The 20,092-nt window shown below is 42.7% G+C and overlaps 2 protein-coding genes across 4 annotated transcripts in view; one reads left to right on the top strand and one right to left on the bottom strand.

Annotated features, from left to right (window-relative positions):
* Positions 1 to 5,770: 5,770 nt before the first annotated feature.
* DPH3 (diphthamide biosynthesis 3) lies at positions 5,771 to 13,022 on the bottom strand. Its single transcript, XM_041734146.1, has 3 exons — positions 12,891 to 13,022; positions 11,879 to 11,953; positions 5,771 to 8,247 (listed from the first exon to the last, which is right to left on the bottom strand). Exons 1-3 carry the CDS (start codon positions 12,996 to 12,998, stop codon positions 8,182 to 8,184), a joined length of 249 nt encoding a protein of 82 aa, XP_041590080.1. The 5' UTR covers positions 12,999 to 13,022; the 3' UTR covers positions 5,771 to 8,181.
* Positions 13,023 to 13,363: 341 nt separating this feature from the next.
* The window catches only part of OXNAD1 (oxidoreductase NAD binding domain containing 1), a 38,121-nt gene continuing 31,392 nt past the window's right edge, over positions 13,364 to 20,092 (top strand). Inside the window, exons 1-2 of one of the 3 annotated variants that reach the window (XM_041734142.1) lie at positions 13,518 to 13,655; positions 19,324 to 19,466. The gene's annotated coding sequence lies outside the window, so the exon portion shown is untranslated. Of the gene's footprint in view, positions 13,656 to 19,323; positions 19,467 to 20,092 lie in introns of all 3 variants that reach the window. The other 2 variants (XM_041734143.1, XM_041734145.1) reach the window with 2 other exon arrangements.

The raw sequence follows: 20,092 nt of genomic DNA, 5'->3' as shown, positions 1-20,092 counted from the left end.
TCCTCAGCATTTGAGCACTATGCCACATTCCAGAACAGAGCCATTCAATGGAACTTCATGTGGTGATGGAAATGTCCTTTACTTGAATCATCCAGTATGGTAGCCACAAGCCGCAGCAACATGTGTATACATGGGTACTCGAAATTAAGAATTGACTTCTTAATTTTATTTCATCTTAGTTGAAATGTAAATTTAAAAAGCCACGTGTAGCCTGTGGCTACCATGTTGGATAGGGTAGCTCCAGAATGCAAAAGCCCTGCTAGGTGGGTCTCTACATGTCACCTAGGCCAGTAACCAGTGGGCTGTGTTTGCCTCAGACCTTGGAGTGAAGCTTCCACAGATGTCATTCTCATTAAGTAGGCTGCCCCTTGGGAAGGAGAACCTGTGGGCTCAGAGACATTTTGGCTATTGGCATGGGTTTGGGCTGCCAACACTCCTATCCAATGGGGCTCTGACTCTCCCCACAGGCCCTGGCCCCTGTCAGCACTCTAATCCTTCTCTTTCTCCACCCCTTCCTCAGCCCAGAGCACAGTACTCATCCCTAGGTTGCTCCTTCAGGTAAATCAAGACAACTTCATCAGTAAACAGAAATAATCATTCACTTGCTCAAAAGTCACATCAGAACAGAGCTGAGAGAGACCTTCAGAATTATTTTTTCATGCCCTCCTCCCAGTTTTATAGCCAAGAGACCAAGGCCTGGAGAGGTGACCAGTTGTGTCCTTGGCCTCTTTGCCCAGGGCCCTGACCCACTGAGCCCACAGATGGGGCAGGAACACCTGTGTAAGCAAGAAAACAGGAGCCATCTGGCCACATTCAGGCATTCCTTCTGCCTATTTACATGCATACAGTGATTCCCTTACAAGTGATGACGGGGAGCGCCTGGGGTTTAGTCAGTTAAGTGTCTGCCTTCAGCTCAGATCTTGATCCCTGGGTCTTGGGATAGAGCCCAGTGTCAGAGAGCCTGCCTCTCCCTCTCCCTTAGCCCCTCCCTCACCCCCTCATTATCTCTCACACACAAATAAACAAAATCTTTTTTAAAAAAGTGACGATGAATAAAGAGAACCAAGTTTCCAATCCTTTAACTACCCATGCATTTGGGTCACTTATGGGTGAAAAACATTTCCATGCTGTTCTTAAAAGAGTCTCCATAATATAATTCTATCTTTTAAATCTCCCCCTTGCAGAGATTAGACTCAACTCTCATAAACAAAAAAATGCTTGGGGCATCTTTACTGACTGAATGACACTACTTATCCATTTTGGGGGTAACTACTAACAATCTTAATAATTTTATAAGCAGAAAATCCTGCTTCATGTCTAACTTGACTGATTTTTTTTTTTCGCAACTCAGCATAGTATGATGAGTGCTTAGCCATGCCAGATGGACAGATCATGAGTAGGCCACACTGGGCTAGAAACATAGAAGCCATATCTGGCAGACTTTGTCCAAAGTTCAAGATTTCAGACATGGCAACGTAAGTCACCTGGGACTTGAAGGGAGTGCTGCTCACCTGATCTGAAACAGTCTGGATAGCCAACTGTTGGGTACCGTTAATATGCACCAGGGAATTAGTTGCCATAGAAACATTCAAAATGATCATCCCCAAATCCCAGCAACCAGGAAACAGACACGTCAGGAAGGTGGATAGTGTAGGTTCCCATGGGTATTACATCTCACTTTTAATGACATCATATGAGCCTAAGTCCCGTTTCCTTCTATAATTAGAGCTAATAAATATCTTCAAGTGGATATTTATGGCAGACTTTGGAAATATTAATCTGTTATTACTAGTGTTATATTGCTCTGAATTTGAATATGGAAAACATAGCCAAAGCCTTGCTTATCTCAAAACGCCTATGTAGCAAAAAATGAGTCCCTTGGGCTTGCTGATGATGTCTGGCTGGTGTCTGGCTAGCAACATGAGACTGCTGACATGTTTTAATGTTTCAAACCGCTTCCATTTTATCACTTGGAAAGTTTTTCAATTATTCCAACCCTGCCACAGAGGAAAGAACATGCAATTTGGAGTCAAAAGTATCAGATCAAAATGCGAGTCTGACACTACATGACTGTGGCCGATTAGATTACTTTCCAAAAATAGTCGCTCCCTCCCTTCCCACTGCCTCTCTCAGAGAATTGGATTTCCCTGCCACCTTGACTTTGAGCTCGGCCACGTGACTTGTTTTGGCCAGTGGGAAGTTGGCAGACGTGGCTCTTGCACCTCTGTCCTGGCTAGTCCCCTGGTCTGAGGAAGAAGGGCTGTGCGAGACCAGAGCCAGAACCAGCCTGCTGTTTACAGCTATCCAGCCAAACCCAGCCAGGATCGGCCAAGCTGACCCCTCGACACAAGAGAGAATATCCGACTACTGTTTTAAGTTTTGGGTGGTTTGTAATACAACCATGCCTGACTGACGCATTGACAAAGACCTGGTTTCAGTCAACATGGGGATAATGATATCAGCATCACAATGTAATCAAAATGACATCATGCTATTATCATTTTACCTGCTTAAAAACAAAGTTGCCCCCACTCTTGCCTTGGCTTCCCCAACATTGTATGTGGTGCCAATTTAGCTAAACTGGGACTATAGGACTATCTTCCCAGAGTTCCCTTCCCTGTATGGTTCTAAGCTATCACTGACCACCAGAGAAAGACTTGTGAAGCAGCACACATATTTTTATGCTCTGAAGGTTGGAACAGGGAACCAGGAAGAGTGGGTGCTCACACACATTATTGCTGACCTACTAGCTTGCCTTGTTCTAGGCCGACTGGTTGTGCAACTCCACAGGGAAGGGCACCAGCTTCCCCTGGAAGTCACCCACAGCATCGGGGTTGGAGGTGGTGAAAGGCAGATGTGGGTTCCAGGTTGTACTATTCTCTTGTTCATATCAAGCCTTCTTTTCCAACTACCAAATTAGCTACCAAATTAGGCTCAGCATCAGGTAGAGGTAATGGCCTTGCCTATGCCTCCACCAGCTTTCACGACTAGGTGGAAGTCCAATCCTTTAACAAATCCCTCATTCTCTATCACTCATGGTTCTTCTGTTTCTTTGGATTGAACCCTGACACATCATGGCTGAGTCCATTGTTGTCTTAACATGTAAATTCAGGCAAGTTCCCCAGACCACAATCTTGAGTCGCTTCCAACTGAGCAAGCAAGAAATATGTAAGATTAAACTATTGAAACTTACTATGTGCAAACACTCTGCTAACTACCTTAAAGTACCGTTTCATTTAATCTCATTAAGTGATTCACATCCCTGATCCAGGCTGGTTCACTCTTGCTATTACCACCACTTGGTAGTTCAGAGATACCTACTAGCTACAATAATATCTCCAGTTCTGCCATTTGGAATTGCAGACTGGGACCCAGGGCCCTCTGGGGTAAACCTGGATGGAACCTGGATGGCATGTGAGGCCCTCACAGAAAGAGTCAGGACCACAGTTAGTGCCATTGAGGGTTTCTTTCCCCCTCTTCTCCCTCGATCTTGGCATTAATCTTTATCCAAGGGTTCAACACTCAACCCTATCCAAGAACTCAGGTCCCTTCTAAGAATGAAGTCTACCCCCAAAATCTTTGCTTAGTGACTGGACCCTGCTTCTGTGATTTAGTCTCAGATGGGAACTACTTGCCTTGTCCCAAGTGTTGACCCACTGAAGTAGCACCTGTAGGTCTTACCAGGATGTCTCACTGCTTAGTAGACATTTATCTCTATTTGGGAACCACTCTGTATTGAACACCTACCCCTATCAAACGTCCCTTGTTAGACTTCCTTAGATGCATTTTCCCACATTTTGTGAGCTAGGGAATAGTATCTTTAACTGTGATGTCTTATTCACGTGTCCTTTGTTTTAGATCCTTAAGAAGGAATAATTTGTAAAATGGCTTCCCAGTCAAATATGTAATCATGAGCAATTTGCTTTGTAGGAAGGAGGAAATGGCAGGCATCCTCAAATGGAGTTCGAGTAATCCTAATTATGTACGTCAGCAGAAGCTGTCATTTTTGTAAGATCTGTAATTAGCAGCTAGCGTGTGCTGGGAAAAATGTGATTGTCTGTTTAAACAGGGTGCAGTGCAGAGACTGCCCAGAGTGGGGCTCTCCTGCTGTGTTCATTAGCCCAGCTGGTCACCTGCTAATGCTGACTGCATGCCTGAATATAAGGTGTGGAGTCAACCAAGCCCGCAGGCCTTTTCCACAGGCAAAGCAGGTGTGACCACTGAAAAAAGTTGGATCCTCTGTTCTTTGTGATCATGAATTTTCTGTTTTTCTAGACCAGTGGTTCTCAGCTTTGGCTGCACCCTAGAATTACCACAGAGACTCTAAAAATCCTGGCACCGGAGCTGCATCCAGACCAATTAAGTCAGTTTCTCTAAGGCATCAGTTTTAAAGTTCCTCAGATGATTCCAATGTGCTGCCAAGTTTGAACACCTGTTCTAGACCAGTGGTTCTCAAATGTTAGCTGCATCAGAATCACTTGCAGTGCTTGTGAAAGCCCGCCCCCAGATTCATTAAGTACAGGGGGAGGGTGCCTATAATTTGCACTCCTCATATTTATTCTAAGAATGCCGCTGATACTCAAAACATTGAATTCCTTTTGGGATTTAAAGTTAACTTTTTTTTAAAAAAATATTTTATTTATTCATGAGAGACACACACGCAGAGGTAGAAGTGGGCTCCACGCAGGCAGCCCCACGTGGGACTCAATCCCAGGTCTCCAGGATCACGCCCTGAGCTGAAGGTGGCGCTAAACCGCTGAGCCACCGGGCTGCCCTTGAAGTTAACTTTTATTATTATTATTGATTTATTAAAGATTATTTACTTATTTATTCATGAGAGACACACAAACACATAGAGGCAGAGAGACACAGGCAGAGGGAGAAGCAGGCTCCACGCAGGGAGCCTGACCTGGGACTTGATCCCAGGTCTCCAGGATCAGGCCCTGGGCTGAAGGCGGGCGGCGCCAAACCACTGAGCCACCAGGGCTGCCAGAAGTTGACTTTTATTTTGCACACGTGACAGCCATTGTGCTAAATGTTTTACTCACTGGCTCACTTAATCATTTTCACAAGGCTGCTTCATTCCTACCCTCAGAAAAAACACCCAACCTGAGATGCCTTTTGCCTGCCCTTTATCAGGCACCTGCAGCAGTTACTGTCCCATCACTTAGTGTGTTTCCTTCTGGGCCCTAACCACAGCCTATAATCTAATCTCCTTTCTTCCACTTACATGTGGACACCTTGCCCCGCGTCTAACGTTGACAGGTACTCTACACACTTCCTGAATGAATGAATCCACAAAGTAACCACAGGAGAGGTACTATTATGGTCTGTATTTCACAGACTAGGACGTAGATACAAAAAAGATTCAGTAATTTGCCCAAGATCATTAGTGGAGGAAGGCAGGCTCAGACTGTATCCTGGCCATAGCTGGGCTTTCAAACCACTGCAAGAATTGTCAGCCTTAAAATAGCAATCTTCTTTCTCAGCAAAAACTTACTCATCTAAGAATGTGAACTATTTTTGCCTTAGTGCCACTTGACTCAAAGCTTTCTTCCCAGAAAAAATAAAAATCCAGAACCAAAGCCCATGTGGTCAAACTGTAGAAACACTGGCAATTTCTTTTGCATTTCAAAACTCCACTGTTCATATCAGAAACCTACTTGCAATTTCCCAAAGCAGGTTAAGGTTCTACCTCATATAAAATCACATCAAAACCTTTTTATACAAAATGTTGGTATTTAGGGGAAGAAAACTACATGAAAACAAATGGATTTGAATTATGACTTTATTTAACATATCAATAATTTATTCTGGTAATAAATTAGTATGTACAGCAATCAAAAGTGTTGGGTGCTTTCCAAGAAAACAGTTTCTGAACGTGTACACTAAAATATATGTAGAATCATTTAAATAGGCAATTTTATTTTCAAACTCAGAAGTGTGGAAACATCAAGATACTGAAGAAGTATGGAGTCTCTTTCTCTAATAGTTCATGATTTAGTTTTGAGTCTATGTAAAGGTTTTAATCACCATTTCAGCTCCTGCAAGCTACAAAGCCTGAAATTATAATATTGACAGTTTATACAAAGTTAGTAAGAGACAGAGAGCCTGGATTACAGATCAGTTCTCAGAGGTCTGAAATGTCTGGTAAGGTACACAAGGCACATAATACACACAGAACTCTACTCATATCTGAAAGATCCTGGTTTTACTTTCTGCTTAACATAGGATTAAACCCTGTTCTTTTGTGGTTAACAAATTTAGTAACTAAGTTGCTTTAAAAACATCGCTCCCATCACTGCAGATTATCCCTGATTGCCAGTGCACTTTGATTTCATTTCTCCTGGTATGTTTAGACTTGGGTAACTTTTATTCCTTCTATGTTCACAGTACATCTACCTCAAAGGTGCCTTGTTCCTGTTTTAAATTCACCATCAGCTGAAGGAGCTAATGTCTGTATCTACAAAACCATCAAAATAAGCGTGGAACAGTTCATTTCTCTTTTCAGTTCATTCCCATTAGTTGGCACATACCATGCTCTCTTCATCTGAGCTGCCACTGGCTCCAATCTACCAGTGGATTCTTGTGGGGGATCAGCGTCCTCAAATAGAAATTAGACTGCTCATTCCACGAAGAATATGCCATATGCCATATAACATCACATAATCTACCCCGCACTTTGGCATACAATTTTTGGTCACTTATCAATCAGGTCGCAGGCTAATGGCTGCCCATAGCCATGCTGCTGGCAGGTTTAAGGAAAAAAAAAAAAAAAAAAGACCAGTTGTTTTAACTTAAACCCCCAGTATGTGCACAACACATTTATCAACCCAGTAATACAATAGTCACATTCTGGCAAGCTATTTTTTCTAACTGCAGGAACCATTCCAAAAGCCTACCAGACATCAGTGAGTTTTTAAAAATTTTATAAACACGTAACAAAATTGTGATATGAAAGAAATTTCTGAATTTTTATGTGATTCTAATTTCTTGCTACTGTACTGCAGCAAAGGAAGATTGATAACCCTATCTTTATAAATTTCTTTTCTCCAGGGCAACATTTCTCTGAGTGCATGTCTCGCTCAGTTACAGCTTCTATCTTTTATCTTACACTTGTTAGATGTGTCCCCAGGGACATTCTTATTTAGACTTAGGCAGCTCTTCTTCAAGTTCATCCTCAGGAGGTGCAAGAGTTGTTGTAGCTTTACCTTTTACAGGCAGTGACTTGATTTTGAGATAAGGCTGAAAGCACTGCTGCCAGCCATGAAGCCTTGACACAGACCCCTCTCTCGAATGCAATTTCATCAGCCTTATCTAAAGACAAATGGACAGACAAGATCCAGATACACAAACATTATCTGCTTTGACCTGGCAAAACCATCCAAGCATTCCATTTACTAAGTTGGCAAGTTTTTCTCCTCTGGTTCTGCTTCCAATTTCACTTCCTTTGGCTGCTTTTCATCTTGTCCCAATTTTCAAGGAATATGCAGAATACTGATAGGGAAACTCCTGATTCTTTGACCATTTCACTTTTTGACTTTTCTTTCTTACTAACTTTTAGCTCTGGAAAAATTGTGAGCTCAGTAGATTTTCTCTGTAATACCATAACCAGAACTCAATGTAGGAAGTATAGTGGAAATGACATGCCAAGCAGCGTTCTAATGAATCGAAGGCTAGGCAGACTGGCTTGGTATGGGACCTGAAAAGTACAGTGTGGATAAAGCAACTCATTTGCTTAAGGTTAGAACAGCAAAGCTGAAAGGGCTTTTAATAATCTTAATAACTAAGCCAAAAATATAATCCTTTTTGAAAATTAAGGAATCCTAATGACTTTGAGGTAGATGATGCTGTTACAAGAAAGAGATCAGGTGTAGGACATAAAAATAATGATACGGAGAGAAAACATGCACTGATCTGAAATGATCTTCCTTTAAATTCACATGGAAAATTAAGAAAACTTCCAATTCAAAGTTCTAAGCACAAAATCCAGGCATGTCATGTCATGGACTTGCTTCTTTAATTGGAGATGAACTCAGCAGTCAATGGTAAGGATCCACACTCTAATGGAAGAGCCAACTACGGAACGGTTGTTTCCTGAAGAAGCCAGTAACTTCGTATTTGATTTTTCCAGCTTGGTTCATTCCCAAATGTTCGGGATTTGGATTCCTAAAGTCTTCTTCAGCATTTAACTAATTCTTTGTGGGTCGAAGGGGCAGGGACTGTTTCTCCACACATAAACTGATCCTAAGACAGAACAAGAAATTATATTAATCACTGAGTGTGTCATAAATGCATCAATATTACTTTAGTTTTGTTGCAAAATCAATCTGGCTGTTAGAGTTTTAAACAATTTTTCTGTTTCAAAGTTTATTTAGTAATGTCTACACCTAACATAGGGCTCAAACTCACAATCCTGAGATCAAGAATCACATGCTCTTCCAACTGAGCCAGTCAGGCGCCCTGCAGTTGTTTGTTTTTCATTGCCATCACTTCACTCTTGTTCAAGGAGTCAACGGCAACACCAGAAATATAATCCTAAAAGTGCTTCAGTTTTTAGTTCTGAATTCACAATTTAAAGCATCTTATATTACAAAGCATGCCCACCTTCATTACAGAGCATCCACTTGTCAGAAATCACATTTACAATCATATATCACGTCTTTTAAGTTTCTATATTAATTACTACACTAAAACTTCCCCACTTTAATATTTGGTCATTCAAATACGTGTCCTCTTCAAGGTAAATACTTCTTCCAACTAAAAGGAATAGTTCTTTGTTTCCCAACACAGATAATCTGGTGTCAGCTACATTGTAATTGAAGTTCAATCTCTGATTATTTATCCTGGCTTCTGTCGGCTACCACAAGAAATCTCTGCCTTCCAGGTTACTGCTCATCTCCTGCAGTCTGATCCCCGGCAGGGTCAGGCCATATTGTGTCATCACTCTCTCACTCCTGCCCAGCACCTGGGAACTCCTCGCCTCTCCCCACCCCCAAGCCACCAAACTTGCTCTTTGGAATTTATGGTCTGTCATCAGCACACTGCTTCATATTCTCAACCTCTTTGCTGAGTTTGAGAATAGGTTATCCCCTAGGACATCGTTTCCCTTATAACCTCCAAAATGGTGGTCCTGCGTTCTCAGAGTGTTGGTACCACAGTCACTGGAGGAGGAACTGGTTCTCCCTTCTGCCACTGTTCTTCTCTCTCTAAAACCCACCAAACTTTGACTTTTATATCATGAGATGCATCATCACTGCACCCCTCTGTGTTTTCTGGACCTCGTTTAAAGTCCATGGTCAATGATCACAATCTCTTCTCTCCCTCCTAGTTAACAAAACTATAACCTTGGTTAAATCTAACTTCCTGTGTCTACATTCACTCATGTAGCTGAATGTCTACCACCTTAAACTTTTTTTTTTTTTTTTTAAGATTTTATTTTTTTAATCATGAGAGACACAGGGAAAGAGAGGCAGAGACACAGGCAGAGGGAGAAGCAGGCTCCATGCAGAGCCCAATGTAGGACTTGATCCTGGAACTCCAGGATCACACCCTGAGCCAAAGGCAGACACTCAACTACTGAGCCACCCAGGCGTCCCTTAAACCCTCTCCTGATCCTCTATCACCACCGGTTACTGCACCATGTCTCTGCTCCTCTTTGCAGCAAATTCCTTGAAAGAGTCTATGCTTGCTGCTTCCTATTTTTCTCTTTTTCTCTCCAATAAGTTTTCCACCAATCAGGCTCTGTATTACTTCATCAAAACTGCTCTTACCACCATACAAATGGCCTCCCTGTTAAAGCCAATGGTTAACTTTCAATTATTCATCAGTGGCATCTGACAAGGTTGTTCACTTCCCCCACCTCTTCTCATCTGGCTTCCAGGATATGGCACTGGTGGTTTCCTCCTCCTTCCTTTTTGGCCAGCTTTGCTGATTCCTCGTTTCTTTCCCTGACCTCTTAATATTGGGAGTGGCCTGAGCTCAGCCCTTTCTTTTGTCCATCTCCATCTATATTCACAGCTCTGGTGATCTCATCCGATCTCATGGCTCTAAAGCTATCCAAATGCTGATAACTCCCAAATTCATAGCACCAGCTGATCTCTCTTCAAACTCTAGACTTGCATATCCAATTGCTTTCTCACTTGCTCTCCACTTGTATCAAAAACAGACCTCCTAAACTGAGTATGTCCAACTCCTGCCCTCTATACCTGCAGACACATACCTGTCGATTGATGCATCCCTCCAGTTATGAAGGCCACAAATATTGAAATCATTTTTGATTCCTCTCATATCCTATATTCAATCAGTAAAAATAAGCCTTATCCTTTAAAGTGCATTCAGATCCAAAGACTTCTCACCATCTCCAGCACCGCAGCCTGGTGCGAGTCATCCATCTCTTCCTGTGGTTCCTCTAACAGCCTCCTAATCATTACCCTTGCTATATCCTAACTCCTATCCTTGCTTCCTCTTAGTCTACTCTGTGCACAGCACCCAGAATCACTCTATTACAACTTAAGTTGGACTACAGCACTCTTTTGCTGGAGAATCCAGCAATGATTCCCTAAGTCATTCACAGCAAAAGCCAAAGTGGCCCACAAACACCTTTAGGACCTACCTCACTCCACTACTTTCATCCTGGGCTACTCTCTCACTCTTGTCCACTCTGCTTTGGCCACACTTGCTGTTCCTTGATAAAAACAGGCATGTTCCTGCCTTAGGGCCTATCCACTGAAAGTTCCCTTTGCTGGATTACTTTTTATCCCCCAGGGGGAATCCCTCACCTCTTTCAATCTTTGCTCGATAGGCCTGCCCTGATTACCCTATTTAAAAATTGCAACCTCTTCTCATACCAGCACTCCTAATCTCCCTTAACTCTGTTCTCTTTTTGTTCCAGAACACACTGTGACACAGGAATAAATCTGTAAACTTCTAAATTAGAGCACACTTCTCCCATGAGACCAAATGCCTGGTGCTCATCTCCCTATACTCATTTTAGAGTTCGTTCTTAAGAATGTTAAGCTCTGTTATATGTCAACTATATCTCAAAGAGAGAGAGAGAGAGCGCGAAAATGAAAAAAAAAAAATTAAGCTTCTTGCTTAAGACTCCATTCAAAGTACTGACTAAAAGTTGGGTTCAAGGTGGGCAGTAAGAACATTGGTTTTCTATTGTCAATATCCTTCAGTGAAAATAAGAAAATGAAAGACCACAATGAAATTGTAAAATTGTAGCTATGACATACTTCAAATAAGACAATGCGGAGTTCTATATGTAGATGTCAGGTAAAAAAATACTATACAATTGTTCCCTCCAAAATTAGTCTAGGAGCTCTGAACAATTTTAATTACTTATTAAATAAAGGAGAAATACAGACTGTCAATTAGATAACCTTCATAATTATTTTTCTATTTAATAAGTAATCAATAATTTTCATTAGCTACAGAGCAGTTTTCTTTTTTGCCTTTTCCAAAGCTAAAATGAGTTAGAGTTTTTAGAGTTGTAATTTATGATATGGCTGTTCATTAGTAGTTTTAAAATTTTGTTTTATGGGACAGCCTGGGTGGCTCAGTGGTTTAGTGCTGCCTTCAGCCCAGGGCTTGATCCTGGAGTCCTGGGATGGAGTCCTGCGTCGGGCTCCCTGCATAGAGCCTGCTTCTCCGTCTGCCTGTGTCTCTGCCTCTCTCTCTCTCTCTCTCTCTCAACTCTCTGTGTCTCTCATGAATAAATAAATAAAATCTTTAAAAAATAAATAAATAAAATTTTGTTTTAGGAGTGGGGGGGGGATAAAATGTTTAAAGAAAAACAGCAGTTACCTAACACACTTTTAAACGTCCTTGCCTCGCCATCCTCCCCCATACCTTTTACAATTCAACTACTTACCTTGTCATAAATCACTTTTATGATGAGAGAGCAGCTAGGACACGTTGCCACGTCTTCCCCATTCTCCAAATCTTCCTACAACAAAATAAGAAACGTTATAGTATTGTCTTCCCTTTGCGATCTCCTCCTCCCAAACTCTTTCCACCCCTTGGGTCAAGCTCCGTTGTGGCTCACCTCCCTACAAGGTATGTGAGGGCCAAAAAGGGCTACCTAGTGAAATACCAACTCCAGTTTCCCTGCCAAGTGATACTTTAAAAATACCCAGGCAGGGCAGCCCGAGTGGCCCAGCGGTTTAGCAGCTGCCTTCAGCCCAGGGCGTGATCCTGGAGACCTGGGATCGAGTCCCACGTCAGGCTCCCTGCATGGAGCCTGCTTCTCCCTCTGCCTGTGCCTCTGCCTGTCTCTCATGAATAAATAAATAAAAATTTAAAAAAATACACAGGAAGAGGGGTGCCTCAGAGGCTCAAGCACTCAGTTCCGGTCATGATCTCCGAGTCCTGAAATCAGCCCCACCCTGGGGCTCAGCACCCGGCCTACAGCCTACTTAAGGTTCTCTCTCCTTCTCCCTCTGCGCCTCTGCCAGATCACCCACACCCCCATCCCCACCACTTGCGTACCTTCCCTCTTTCTCAAAAAACACAAGACCAGACCAGACCAGACCCGGGAAAGGTCAGCCAAACTTCATCAACTCAAAACCCCTGAGAAGACAAACACGTGACCCTTCCTCCAAAAGTCTCTCAGGACGTGGGACCCGAAGTGACGGAGGATGGCAAGCCCGACGCTCCCCGCCATCCAACCCTTCCCACCACCCACCCTCCACCCCTCAGCCCGACTGAAGGCCAAGACGATGTGCCCACGGACATATCAAAGCATCAACTTTACGGGGACTTGGAGGCTGGACGAGCAGTGCGTGGACAGCTGTGAGCCTCAAGGCGACGGAGCGGCGGAGGGAACCGGGCGGAGCAAACACGCGCCTGCTCCCGCCAATCGCCGGGCGGGGCCTCCACGTTACCTTGGTAATGCAGAAGTTATCCCCACACGGGCAGGGGTAGAAATAGGTCTCCGAGTCTTCGTCATATTGGAAGTCCTCGATCTCCACCTCGTCATGAAATACGGCCATTGTCCCTGGGGCCAGCAGAGGTCGGTCGCCCCCGGGGACGGGCTCACTCCGCGGGCGCCGGTGCCAGCCCGGTGTGGTCAGCACGCACCGACTCAGGAACGATCGCTTCCGGCGCAGAGACAATGACGCAACTCCGGCGTCGGAGGCCAACTAGGTGACCGGGTAGCGGTCACCATGGAGATGGCGGAGCTAGGGGGCGGAGACACTGAGCGCCGCAGCTCCCGGCTTGGTGGCGAGTTCGCCCTTCCGGTCGTCGGAGGGACTGGCCAATAAGGTGTGAGGACTAGCTCGCGCTGCTGTGACGTCACGGCGCCGGAAGCTCTCCAGCGAGGGTGGCGGAGTTCGGCCGGGTGGGCTAGCGGAGTCCCGGCGGCGGCGGCGCTGGCGTTCTCCGTCCAGTCCCCAGAGTTCAGAGAGGCCTTGAGCGGAGTCCGCGGAATCGGTGGCATCGACCCGGCCCTCGACGTCCTTGGGGAGAAAGGGGCGCTCCTCTGGTTGGTCTGAGGAGGCGGCCGGAGCAGCCCTGCTTCTCGAACCTCCCCCTTCCTGCCTCCTCCGTGACGGACGCAAAGTTCGCTTGGACTTTTGATTCGCCCAGTGACCTTGCGCTCCGGGCGACGCCTTGCTGGTGGCTTCTGGCTGCACTCGGCTCTTCAGGTAGATCCGCGGCTCTTGCTCACCCTGGGTTCCCTTCGGATGCCCTAAATTGTGTTGTCGAGAGGACCCAGACCGTGAAGGCATCCTGAGCTCTGCTCCCACGTTTGCCAAGCATGTGCCATCATTAATGACCGTGATTCGCACAGCAGTAATAACATCGCCTTTTATTATTGGGAGTTTGCTGTAAATACTTGGTATTGCGCCAAGTATAATTCTTCCATCACCCCTGGGAAGTTAGATGTTATTCCGTATTATTCATCTTCACACTGAGATACGGAGAATTGGTTATCTTGACTAAAATCCCCCATCTAGGAAACGAAGAGCCTCTCTGTCCCCAAAGCCTCGAAACAGATCGCTTAGTTTATTTGAACTACGGTTTCTCCTTTTTAAAAGGAATGGCATCAGCGGACAGAGTTATTGCCTTGAGTCCTCTATACATTGGAATGAAGGGCAAATAAAAAGGTAGTTTGTCTTGAAAGCAATGCTAATGCCTGTTTCAGTGCAACCAGATTCCACGGAAGTATTGCTCCATCGCTACACGTGTATTCAAGTTTAGGTAGAGAAGAAATGCAGTGCAGTGAAAGAAGCACTTTTGAGAAATAGGTCTAGGGTCAGAATCTGCTGGGAACTAGTTCTGGGAGCTGGATACATTCTTTGGGCCTTATTTTCTCTTCCGACTAAAAAAAGGGTTGGATTAGAGATGGTATACAAGATCATGTACAGATCTAACATTCTACTTTTGCGTGGAAGTTAGGAGACTTACCTGGTTAGCAATTCTATATACCGTATTTCCTTTATATCTACATGGTATGTTTCCCATATTACCATGTATACACACTCCTATGCTTATTTATGTACACATACTCAAAGGTTTGCATGAAGTGACTGATTTTATGCATACTGAGGTGGAGCTCCACCTGATTTAGCTCTTCTAAGGCTTGAAAACCTAAAGGCAGAGGAGTCTTGGGAGAAAAATCAAGAAGTTGCATTAGAAAAGTTTGTGGAAGGTTATCCCAAAAGCCTCACATTTTGCATAATTGAGCCCTACCTACCCAGCAGTTAGGCAACACTTATTAAACTTGTTGAGGCTTAACTGGGATGGTTTTGGTGTGACTGGGCAGAGTCAAAAATGCCAGCAAAGCCCACCCAGCTCTGTGGCTGCTCCCTCTATCTGTAGGCACAGATACTTCCCAGGTAGTCTCTTGGAGATGGGAGAACAAGGGAGAGCCTTCCAGGATCTATTCTGTAGTCCCAGTGAGCATTTTGAGACTGGGAACCATCTTTAGTTCTTAACAGTGCTTCTCAGCATAAGTACCTACAAATGAAAGATGAGCCATTTTTGAATGTATGGAAGTGAGTGTGTTCATATTTGGTTCTTGGAAGTATAAATTAGTAGACCTTTTAGAAAGCAGCGTGGACCTAGCAAAAACAATTTGCTAGGGAATTTTAAAATTTGAGGTTAATAACCTGGACAGTTTACAGGAGTTGTCGGATTTTTTTTTTAATAATTTCTTTGTAATTTTCAACTTTTTTTGAGTATGCATTTACCTGAAATGAAAAAAGAAAAACTAGTGAACCACTTATGAATAATAATGCACACTATGTGTCAGGCACTATATCAAATGTTTTATATGCATGATGTCATTAAAGTAGCCCAGTGAGATCACTAATTCCATTGTCAACATTGGAAAATCAGAGGCTAAAGAACCTGCAAAAGGAGACAAAGCTGGTAAGTGATAGTAAATTGTGGTGAGAGCTCAAATCTGTCAGATGCCAGGACTTAGGCTCTTAATTAACTTTGATGTCATCTGTGATATAATGGTATTGAAGAAGAGCTGGATTAAACATACAGCCCTGAAGCTCTGCAGACTGCTGAGATTTTCTGTTAGAGCAGTGCTGGTTCCCTTGAAACCTAGATTTGGGAGTCTCCTTGGCTTTCCATACGGCTTTCATCCTGCCGTCCGTTGGCCATACATATTGTCTTATCAGCCAGAGATGATTCCCTGTATGGTTCTGCTCAGTTTGAGTTTCTGCTGTGCTGAAACCATAACCAAACACTGTCATGCAGTTTTTTGTTTTTTTTTTTTACTCCACCCAACATTTTTAGCTAAAACATTACGTTGACTACTGAACTTTTCTATTTTTCATTAAACAGGATGGAAATATTTTGTAATGAGACATTATTGGACCTTGAGAGTATGACCTAAGCAGATTCACTGGTTGCTATAGGATCATTTGCAATCATAAACTTGTAATTGAAAGAAGTAAAGTCTATTGAAAGCACCATGAGGCTTTGAGCGAGGCTCTTCCTTGGCACAATGTGGGCTTCTGTGTCAAGAACATACCTGTCAGGGGATCCTGGGTGGCCCAGCGGTTTAGCGCCTGCCCAGGGCGTGATCCTGGAGTCCCGGGATCGAGTCCTGCATCCAGCTTGGAGCCTGCTTCCCTCTGCCTGTGTCTCTGCCTCTCTCTCTCTGTGTCTCTCATGAATAAATAAATAAAATCTTAAAAAACAAACAAAAAAGAACATACCTGTCAGATATGTTCAGCATGGCAGTGTTTCTGGTGATAGCAAAAATGACCCACTGGTGGAAGCAGCTGGTTTCACAGCTCAGGTGATTATCCTGAACCATCCAGGCCAAGTCAGTGCTGGATATGCACTTGGGCTGGATTGTCAAACAGCTCACATTGCTTTCAAGTTTGCTGAGCTGAAGGAGAAGCTAGTTCTGGAAAAAAGCTGGAAGGTGGTCCCAAGTTCTTGAAGTCTGGTGATGCTATCATTGTTGATATGGTTCCTGGCCAGCCTGTATGTGTTGAGAGATTGTCTGATGACTCCTCTGAGCCATTTTGCTATTCATGCCATGAGACAGATAGTTCCTGTGGGTGTCATTCAAAGCAGTGGACGAGAAGGCAGCTGGAGCTGGCAAGGTCACCACGTCTGCCCAGAAAGCTCAGAAGGCTAAATTAATATTATTCCCAATATCTGCCACCCCAGTCTTACTTAGTGGTGGAAGAGTGGCCTCAGAACTGTTTGTGTCAATTGGCCCTTTAAGTTTAATAGTAAGAAGACTGATTAATGATAATGCATCATAAAACCCCCAGAAGGAAAGGAGAATGTTTTGTGGACCATTTGTGTGTGTGTGTGTGTGTGTGTGTGTATGTGTGGCAGTTTTAAGTTATTTTTAAAATTAATACTTTTTAATGGAAACGACTTGATCAAAAATCTGTCACAAAATTTTGAGACCCATTAAAACAAAAGTTTAATGAGAAAAAAATTTAATAAAATGTTAAAACTGCTGATCTGGAAAATAATAGTGGCCAAAATTCTCAGCATGTGATCGAATTTAGAACTTATAATTCTGAATAGAAACTGTTTTGTGAATGCTGTTGTGTATCAGGCTGATGAGAGTTTTTGACAGTATCAAACCACTGCCCCTCTACCTGGCAGGGAGTAGAGGGCAGGGGTTAATGGGATTGCCTTGATTTTTAGTAACACTCTTGCTTGCCAGGCACTTGCACAGACATTTATTTGTTCCTCTCAGTGCTCGCTTCGGCAGCACATATACTAAATATTTGTTCCTCTCAGCAATCCAGTGAAGTGGTATTGGCATTCGAACTTTAAAATTTTAACAGATGACTGGCCCAAGATAAAACAGCAGGAAGGAATCAGACCTGAGCCCAGTTCATCTGATTTCACGTCAAGCACAATTTCAGGTCAAGCACTCCATAACTTGTGTACCACTAGGGTTCCCTTACTAAATGCCAAATGCTGGGACTTCTTCAGTGACACTTAGGTTCTGAATTAACAGGTGCCATGATAGTTCTGCAAATTTACCCTCTTTCAGTGTTTGAATGCTCTTGGAGGCATTCTTGGTTCTCTCTCTTTTTTTTTAACTACTCTCACATCTCTTCCAATCTGTTCATCTACTTTTGCCATCTCATAGCTTTATCCTGCTTTCATGTTAGATTGGAGCCTTCTAAATAGGAACTCTTGCCCTTCTGTGATCCATTCTTAACGTAGTAGCTTGAGTGGTCCTTTGATGTAAATGTAAATTAGGTCATTCGGTCCAGTGTAAATTAGATCATTTAATGTAAACCTTTCCTGGCTTATTGACACCCTTCAGTTGCTTCCTGTTGCCCTTAGAGTAAAGGCCATACTCTTTCAGAGGTCTGATGTGATCTGCACTGCTGGGCTAATCTCTTGTCACTGTCTCCTAGCTCCTACTCTCTAGTCCTACTGGCTGTGGCTCTTGTAACGCAGTAGGTTTGCTTCTGTGATTGGGCCTCTGCCTGATGGCTCTGCGCTTACTGTTCGCTTGGCCACCTCTTCCTTATCCTTCAGGTCTTAGCTCAGATGTCTATTGAGAGAGACCTTTCCCGATATTCCCCCACTCATTTATTTTATCATACTCCCTGTAATCTATATTTGCCTCACTAATTATCTGCTTACTGTCGTTGACTGGACACACTGTAGTAAAAGTTTCATGATGACAAGGGCTTTGTGTTTGGTTCTTTATTGTGTCTCCACCGCCTAAAATAGTGCCTGGCATCCCAGCAATTCTTAAATTGAATGTACCTATTGAATAGAAATCAGTATTTTAAATACTAAACCATTTTAAATCTTAAATTTTTCTGTCACCTGAAGTAATCTTTTTTTTACTGCTTAAGTGGATACGATTTTTTATTTATCACAGAAATAGAGTTAATTTTTTTGAAGTGAGGCCTGTGAGGATAGACACACTGATGGAATATTCTTTCTTGTATCATTTTAGAAAATTCTTAGCATATGTTTATTATCTATAGCTAATTAAATATTTACATTGAATATATGAAACCATTGGATGTATTTCAAAAAAATGGGTAGTTTTTTTGTTTTTATTTTTAATACCTTATTGCTTTGGAAGGCCCTTTGAACACGATTTGATAAAAATACCCTTTATTTACCAGTAGATGGCACTCTTGGTTACAGTTACTGGCATTCAAAAACCAGATTTTAGAATTTTAAAGAGAACAGTTTTTAAAAAGTAACATTTCTTTCTTTTTAAAGAGCTTTTATTCATTTATTTGAGAGAGACAGTGCAGTGAGAGGGGCAGAGGGAGAAGCAGAGTCCCTGCTGAGCAGGAAGCCCAACACCGGGCTGGATCCCAGGACCCCAGGATCATGACCTGAGCCAAAGACAGATGCTTAACCAACTGAGCCACCCAACACTTCTTTATTTTCAGATTTTGTTGAGCAGTAGACCCTTTAAACAGCATAATCACCAAGAGGTGTATTTTATTTGAGGACAATTTTTTTTAGCAATGGTTGTCTAAAACATTGAGCAGAGAACAGTGTTACCACGTTAGTTATATATCAGTTCCATTTTATCAGGGAAGTGACATGTGACTATCATTCTAGCCATTAGTCTGGTCTTTCATGAGGTGGATATCCTAACGAGCAAGAGTTAAAGATAGGCCGAGGCAGCTTTAAAAAAGGGAAGCAGGAAGAGAAACAGAAGAGCTAAGTGGAAACACGAGGAGGAAGAATTGATGGGAAGGAGGGAGTGGAGAGTAGACTTGCTGTGAGGTGATGCTTCCTGATTATAATGAGCCTTTCCTTTTGCAGCTGAGAATGCCTTTCCACAGTTTCCCAGAACATGATTCTTACATGTCATCTCTGCCATTGCAGGAACTTTGTGAGAATTTCAGTATATGGAAGCACTGCCCTTGTTCCAACTGGTGTTACTCTTATTCCAGGACCAAAGTATTACATGTCAATCAGTCAGCCAGCCACATACTTAATGACTCCTAAAAATTTCATGGACTTCTAAAGTAAGTTTCACCTTCCTTCTTTCAACAGTGAACGCACCATTTTTGGTATAGCACGTTCAAAGGAGAGAAATTACATTTAGTAGTCTTGATTATCACTTGATTATTTACTTTTGTTTTTTGTATGTCTTCTAAAATGTAAGCTCCCCAAGAAGATCTTTGTTTTATGTCTGTGTCCCCAGTGTCTACCACATAATAATAGACTCTTAATAAATATGTCAGATAAAGGACTAAATTAACAAAGATGAAGTAGGAATGGAAGCACACACAGCTTGAATTTTTCTAACACTAAATTTATTGCAATTAGTTTGTATAGTACCTTCCAGAGAGCTCAGAAAAAAGGGTGTGTATGTACATTTTCATTTATTCTCTAAGATAAGATAGGACAGCTATATATGGCAATATAGTCTGTTAAACATAACCATCTGAGACAAAGAAACATTCAAAAATTGGCAGAGGATAACAGAATGGTAGGAACCAAAAAAATATGTCATTTGACTCACAATCAGTGCTTTTTTTGATAAGCCTATAGGTTTTAGAATTTAAATATTGGGTAATCTTTCTGGTTTTATTTTTAACATTTTATTGAACTATAACATAAACAAGTACATAAATCCTTGGAGGGTAGC

The sequence above is a fragment of the Vulpes lagopus genome, chromosome 19, assembly GCF_018345385.1.
Source record: "Vulpes lagopus strain Blue_001 chromosome 19, ASM1834538v1, whole genome shotgun sequence".
In the NCBI taxonomy this organism is placed as follows: Eukaryota; Metazoa; Chordata; class Mammalia; order Carnivora; family Canidae; genus Vulpes; species Vulpes lagopus.
This window is presented reverse-complemented; position numbering and strand designations above follow the sequence as displayed.

What these genes read in the sequence shown, in the direction of transcription:
- DPH3 (XM_041734146.1), bottom strand. Translation starts at nt 12,998, where the DNA reads ATGGCCGTATTTCATGACGAGGTGGAGATCGAGGACTTCCAATATGAC. An exon ending in ATAACTTCTGCATTACCAAG is followed by an intron (nt 11,954 to 12,890) that starts GTAACGTGGAGG and finishes ATTTTGTTGTAG; the next exon opens with GAAGATTTGGAGAATGGGGA. An exon ending in TAAAAGTGATTTATGACAAG is followed by an intron (nt 8,248 to 11,878) that starts GTAAGTAGTTGA and finishes GTTCTGTCTTAG; the next exon opens with GATCAGTTTATGTGTGGAGA.